Source organism: Camellia sinensis, chromosome 7 (genome assembly GCF_055761805.1).
Source record: "Camellia sinensis isolate YWXY chromosome 7, ASM5576180v1, whole genome shotgun sequence".
In the NCBI taxonomy this organism is placed as follows: Eukaryota; Viridiplantae; Streptophyta; class Magnoliopsida; order Ericales; family Theaceae; genus Camellia; species Camellia sinensis.
The window spans coordinates 190,311,121-190,318,682 of NC_138967.1; the positions used below are offsets into that span (position 1 = coordinate 190,311,121).

General features: G+C 37.0%; 1 protein-coding gene across 1 annotated transcript; it reads right to left on the reverse strand.

The window, feature by feature from the left end:
* Window positions 1–248: 248 nt before the first annotated feature.
* On the reverse strand, window positions 249–1,793 carry LOC145794881 (G-type lectin S-receptor-like serine/threonine-protein kinase At5g35370). The gene has a single exon (XM_082877215.1). It carries the CDS (start codon window positions 1,493–1,495, stop codon window positions 623–625), a length of 873 nt encoding a protein of 290 aa, XP_082733341.1. The 5' UTR covers window positions 1,496–1,793; the 3' UTR covers window positions 249–622.
* Between the last annotated feature and the right edge of the window lie 5,769 nt (window positions 1,794–7,562).

The following is a 7,562-nucleotide window of genomic DNA, read 5'->3' on the forward strand; positions in this document are numbered from 1 at the left end:
TGTAATATTTTTTGAAAAATTTCTGCAAGTCCAGAGAAAATCTATCCAGAGAAATTTCAACCCAGAGAAATTTCCATCCAGAGAAATTTCAAACCAGAAAAATTTGAAATTTCTCTGATTTGTTCAATTTTTTTGATTTTCTATGTTTTGCAAATGTCTCATCCAATTCCCAAAAATGGTGCAAATCAGAGTATTTTCTGGTGATTTAAACACTGGAATATCTTGTCAATAATTGCCTTAAATCACATGTGGTTTTCGTTTTGGGGGAATAAAATGAGCAACTTTGTAAAGAAATTTTAATCAACGGAAAAAAAAGAAAAAAGAATTCAAATGAATTAGAGCACTGAGAGAAGAAATCTATGGGTTATAAAATGAATTCAATTCTCAACATGACATCATTACACCTTTATACATACTAAAGATTCAAAAAACATGATTTCCAAACCAGAGAAAATTCACAGAGAAAATGCCAAATTTCTCTGGACAACACTTGAGGACTAGTTCAATCCAAACCAGAGAATTTCTCTGGATCAACCCAGAGAAAATTCAGTTCAAACCAGAGAATTTCTCTGGATCAACCCAGAGAAAATTCAGTTCAATTCACTAACATCTTGATTAGCAGCTACCACAGTAAAGATAAAACAAAAAAATCCACATGCATCTTAAAACTTAATCGACGCCCATAAAAGCGCAAAAAGTTCAAAGACTCCAGCCTTGGCTGACCCACAGGTATCTCACATTCCAACATGCCAACAACACTAACCATATTCGGTCTAAGTGCTGGCTCTTCGTGGACACAACACAAAGCCACACGCACCAACTTCTCCACTTCTTCATTAGTGACCCGCCCCTCTAGCCTCAGATCAGCAACTTCCAAGTACTTTCCTTGCTCGTGCATTTCCAGTGCAAAGAGTGGGAAATAAACAAGTTGTGGCGGTCCTGATGAAGATGATGAGTAGCCACCACCACTAGTATCATCATCAATACTATGGCTTTGTGTTCGTATTGAGCAGTTTTTTCTTCCACTCACAATTTCAAGCAATACCATTCCAAAACTATAAACATCGGTTTTGTCTGAGATTGCAGAGCTAGTAAGCCATTCAGGAGCAAGATAGCCACGAGTACCTCTCATTGTTGTGAATAGACCAGACTGTTCAGGGCCTAGAAGTTTTGAAAGCCCAAAATCAGAGATTTTTGCTGGGAATTGGTCATGCAAGAGTATGTTCTCCGGCTTGACATCACAATGGATGATCTTCTGTTGGCACCCACTGTGCAAGTATGCAAGCCCACGTGCAGTTCCAAGCGCTATTTCAACCCTTTCTTGCCATTCTAAAACTGGTCCATTACCAAAGAGGGTTCGGTCTAAGGAGCCACGATTCATATACTCATAAACCAACAATCGTTCTCTCCCTTGAGCACAAAAGCCTCTCAACTTGACCAAATTGACATGATGAATATTTCCTATAATTGCAATCTCAGTGCAGAAATCCTTCATCCCTTGAATGCCTAAATTAGTGATCTTCTTTACCGCAACTAGAGATTTATCTGGGAGAGTACCCTTGTATACTGCACCAAACCCACCTGATCCAATCTGAGTGTTGAAGTTATCAGTTGCATCCTTTAGCTCTGTATACTCGAATCAAGAAGAGCGGACACCGACGCCTTCAATGGCGCAGTTGACCATCTAAAAGCGCCATCTTGATCGGTAATTGAAATCCCATCAAGGGTTAGACTCATCTTTCCTGAATTCGAAATGGGAGCATCACGATTAGCAGACCAAGTGATAGCATTGGATGCCATGTGAATGACACACAAATAGAAGTTTGTTTGCTGACCATTATTTGAATGTGAAGCAGAAACAGAGAGCCCATATAGAGAGAGAAAGTGAGTAGAAAGAGAGAATGAATGGGGTGAGGGACCTTAGACTACAAAAGAACAGATTGTGGACCTAATCCATTACTAAAAGTTGGATAGGGACCTTAGACCGATTTTCCCTTTTTTTTTTAGATACATTTAAGTAAAGTGCATCTAAAAAAAATATTTAAAAATTTAAAAATATTCACTTAAAAAAAAAAAACCACAAAAGTGACTTTTTGCGATGGTAAAAAATACCGTCTCAAAAAACAGAGTATTTGCGACGGTAGAAAAATACCGTCTCAAAAAAGAAGAGTACTTGCGACGGCAGAAAATACCGTCGCAAATACTCTCTTTTTTTGCGACGGTATTTTTCTACCGTCGCAAATACTCTGTTTTTTGAGACGGCATTTTTTACCGTCGCAAATACTCTGTTTTTTGAGACGGCAAGTGTACCGTCGCAAATAGTTCCGTCTTTTAAGCCCCATTTTCTTGTAGTGTATTCAATTTTCAATATATTTTTCAGTACCAGAATATTATTTGTAGAGCTATTCTACATATTCAAATGTCACTTTTAATATTAAATTTAATAAAATATTATTTACTTTGACTAAATAAATATAAAATAAGTGATAAAAATATAAGTTATTTAAAAAATCCTTTAAATATCTTTGTTTTTATTGACTATTGATATATTTTGACACATTGTAACTTGTAAATTAGAATATTAGAAAAATGTAAATATAATTAGAGTTGGATATACATAATATTTGGCCCTATCTTAAAATCCTAACTCTATCCCTGACAATCATTTTATTAAACTTATATCAAATTTATTTAAAATTAATAATTAACCAATTCTTTACTAGATTCAACCGTTATATTTGCACTCAATTCTAATTAAATTTAAAATTAATAATAATTTAAGATTTTTTTTATATAAAATTTATTAAAAGAGGTATTTGGGATACATAGTTATGATAGAAATAATGTACCAATACCATTACATTTTTGTAGTGATTTGTGTTTAATTGTAACTACCGTAGCTATTTTTAATCATGAACGTAAGTGATATTTAACTTAATAAATTAATAAATTAAAATTTATTTTTTAAAATTAAATTATTACAAATAAGTTGCATATGTTATGCAAGGATAGTACTATACTATTATTATTTTATATCGGATTTTATATATCATTTAAAATAACAAAATTAAAACCGTTAGCGTAATAAAATGAGTGCATTATAGGCTTATAGCCGTTGTCATTTTATCCATTAATTTAAAATTATTATATTTTGCTTCTTAATTTTTAATAGGTAAATTAGTTTTTATAATTTAAGCAAAATCTTACTTTTAATTTTTATAGTTTTAATTTTAACAATTTAAAATATTATACTTTTAGTTTGATTGCAATGATATTTATTTGTTATTAATATTTTGAATAGAAAAATACCTCTTACAAAACAAGAGGGCCAAAAGTGAAATTACAAACAAAAAAAGAACAATTGCTGTAATTTAATCATTATATTGGTGGTTCCTATGATTTCTTTTCAATTCATTTTGATTTTCCTAATTTTCTATATACCTTTTTGGAAAAGTTACTCATAAATCTCATATGAGAAAATGTTGTTCCATTTAGTCCTATGTATTTTTTATAAAACTAATTAATCCTTTTTATTTTTAATATGTTGTATTTGTATGATTTATTGAGTTTAGAGTTTATTTGTTTGCTCTTATTTGTGATTTTATTTTGATTTTTCCTTAGTGTGTGTCAGTATGATAATGTTATATTACTATTTTTTTTTTAGGAGGGGATTGTGTGGACTATTTTGGGAGTTTTTGATATTTCCCAGTTGATATTTTATTTTCTAATGTAGATTCAGTGTGTATTGATTTAGGATTGTATTTGGGTGTTTGGGCGGTGCTGTTTGATTATGGGTTTATGCAATTGACATGCTGTGTGGCGTCTTTCAACATAACCAACTCAATCATCACGCAAACAAACGAGGTCAATTACTTCATACACCTTGCAAACATGTTTGTCAATAAACATTACAAAAAAAATCACTTTCAATGTCAAAACTATCAACTCCTAACACCCAAAAACATACCCTCATAGGCAAGCGTCCCTCACCCATATTAAGGCTAAGTTTGGCATCTTTTGAAAAAGTCAAAATGTCACTATCCTATTTTTGGCTATACATTTTGTACTAAGCCAGTGACAATTCGACACGTGACAAAGTGAGGGTAATATGGGGAGACCAGGTAGGTCTTCGATCCTGATCATACACGTGGCAATTAATATTGGTTGTGATAAGATCTGAGTAGTAGCGGATCAACAAAAGAGACGTACAGTAACGTGGCTTCAACGGTTGTTCACATTCAAAATCGAATATAAGAGGGAAGCCTAACTGCAAGTGAAGGCGTAGTGGAGCTACTTATAAGGTAGCATGATCAGCAATTACGGAGGAGCAGTTCGACGGTTTGAAGTACGATTCGATGGTTATCTTCGGAAAGTATAAATAGCAGGAAGGACCTCAGAGAAGGCAGGAAGAAAAATCTAAAGAATCACTTTACATATTCCAGTGTTATTTCCTGTCCTTTATATTCTTGTATTTTAAGTTTCTGCGCTGCACTTCATTTGTAGGAGTAGTTGTCGAGTATATTGCCGCTGTAATTCTCTACGGAACTGAGATCATTGTAAGTTTTTCATACTAATGAAATACTCCAATTTAGTTAACTTTCTTATGTTCAAATTTTCTGAAGTTAAATTACCAGTAAGCCACCAGTAAAAGTCCTCTTTATTGAGGCCGAAAGAACCATAACACAATCGTCTGAATAATTGTTTGGCAATTACAATTCTGTAAGGACTGATTGATCCTTGCTAGCACGCTCATAATTACGAAAGTAACCTTCGAAAGCCAAAAAAGCCAACATATATTTTTGGCACGCCCAGTGGGACATTTTAAAAAAATGGCTAGACGTAGGAGACAAGGAAAAAAATAAACGTTTGGAAGAAGGCGTGGAAGGAGAAGTGGAGACATCCAATCCAGAGGATAATGTGATAATACATCCTGTGGAGACTCCTATCTTATCGGAACCCATGGTCGAACAGACCAATACCTTAAAGCAAATACCATTTGTTCGTAATAGTGGACGAGACCAAGGAATTGGACCATCCAGTATCCCATCTACTCAGCCAGTCAATCCGTGGGGTGGCTTAGTAGACGCCATGGGACAGCAATTAATAAACACAATGGAAAGGTGGGCAGTATCCTTTTTGGATCGAATGAATAACCACCAACCAACGAATGTAAGACACATAGAGGAGGTGAATGTCCCTCAGCAAAGATTAGCTAGAGACAAACAGCCTATGCAAGCTAATGGACATTCTAATGGTCAAACTAGTAATCAGATTCAGGAAAGATTACCACCTCAGTCTTGGTACGAACCCATTTCAAGGCCTGTAGCAGGCCAAAATGCCTCAATGTTCAACAGTGAAGCCATGCAGATTGGTGGATCTGGCCCGGTACAAGAAAATGGCATAAGAATGATTCCAAATCCCACATTCGAAGCCATACCTGGTACCAGAGGGTGCAATAATCCTGTATTCGAATTTATACCCGGGGGGTTGGAAGGTTTTCCTACAAGTGGAAGGGATACAATACCTGTTCCAGCACCTTTCGTAGGTCCTTTCGCAGGACAGACTCAAAGAGGTTACTTACACTCTCAACAGCACCCTCTACCACAGGGACAGCCAGTCCTAAATGTACCACCTTATGGACCAAGAGGACCACAAGCACAAGTTTGTCCACCAAATCCTGTGTTTGTTCCCCCAGTGGTGGTTCAGCAGGCACAAAATATGGTCCCTACGGACCAGATCACTGAGATAGTTAGGGAGTTGTGTGGACCAATGGCTCGGGGGGTCCAGACCCCTGTGTATAGAAAACCATACCCAGAATGGGTCGATAGGGTACATGAATATCCAAGAGGTTTCAGGATACCAGATTTTGTCCTCTTTCATGGGAACGGAAACCAATCCACAATAGAACATATTGCTAGGTTTGCCGCTCAATGTGGTGAATTTACCAATCATGACTATATAAAGTTGAGACTATTCCCAAATTCTCTAACCGGAGGATCATTTGTATGGTATATTAACCTTCCACCTGGCTCCATCCAGACTTGGCAGCAAATGGAAGAGGCATTTCATGCCCAGTTCTTCCAATCAGAGCCAGAAGTTTCCATGGCAGACTTGGCCAGATTGAGTCAAAGGCCTGAAGAGAAGGCTACTCAGTTTATTTCCAGATTTAAGAGGGCTCAAAATAAATGTAGAGTAATCTTGCCAGAAACTGAATTTGTAAGATTGGCCCAAAATGGCCTAGAGTTCAGGCTTCGAAAGAAGTTTGATTCAACAGAGTTTAGAGATTTAGTGGAACTGACTTATAAAGTATCTAGATATGAAGCATTACTAGAAGAGGAACAGGATCGAAATAATGCATCATATAGGACATACTACAAAGATCCTAATTATGAGATTGATGCAGCAGAGATTGTGGGAAAAGAGCCTATGATCTGTGAAGCATTAATCCATAAAGATACAACAATTGACCAGCAGTTTAAAAAGAAAGATCTCCACAGGAAATATTCTTTCGATTTAACTAAGGCAGATGACATTTTTGATCATTTGCTTGCGGCCAACTTCCTTAAGTTACCAAAGGGTGTTAAAATTCCATCTCTTGATGAACTTAAAGGAAAAATATATTGCAAATGGCATAATTCTTGGTCTCACTCGACTAAAAACTGTGTTGTTTTTCGAGACAGGATCTAAGAACAAATTCGGAAGGGGAGTTTGAAGTTTCCAGCCAAAGCTGAAAAAGCCATGGGGATCGATAGCAATCCATTTCCAGAAATTGGAGAGGTGGCAGCCAATGTCATTATGTCAGACTTTCAGAACTTGTCTCTGAAAGAATTGGAGGAAGTCAATGTACAGATGCATGTGGCCAACCAGACAGCAACCAAAAAAGACCTTAGAAGTCCACCAGCCATGGGACGAGATTTCCCACATCAGAGGGAAGACTCTGATGAAGAAGCACTGGATGATGACTCCCTAGAGGCAGCCGTAATGCAACGAATGTGTCCCAGGTGTAGACTGAGTTATAAGTGGTTGAAAGGCCTTCCAGTCGATGGGAAGCAGTATTACAGGGATGTGCAGAGGCGTCCCAAACCAACCAATGCTTATAACAAAAGGCCGTATCCGGCTAATGTTAGGCAGCAGCCATTAGTGGTTGAACCTGCAGTTAACAGAATATATGCTAAAGGCAAGAGGCCCTTCTATGAGTCCAGATCACCTAACTATTACAGGTTGGAGAGTAGTCATTCTAAAAGAAGGCTGGAGAAGAGTTCAGGTTTTGGTATCAAAGCCAGGAATTGACCCCTTGGGCTAGCTTCACGAAGGACAGAAAATGATCACCATCACCGAGAACCTGAATCAGGCTTAAAGCTCGGAGACAGGGCCAAACAATTGTCTTCACAGCCAACCTCGAAGGTGACCTCGAAAGAAGAAAGAGGCGGTTCAACGTCTGGGTCAGTAAGTTCGTGGGTACTTGGAGTCCCAGATTGGTTTGTGATGCAAAACAAACCTAGGGAAATGCCTTCCCAAAGGTATTTTGGAAATCAAAGTAGGATGGTTAAGCCTCCTTTGGT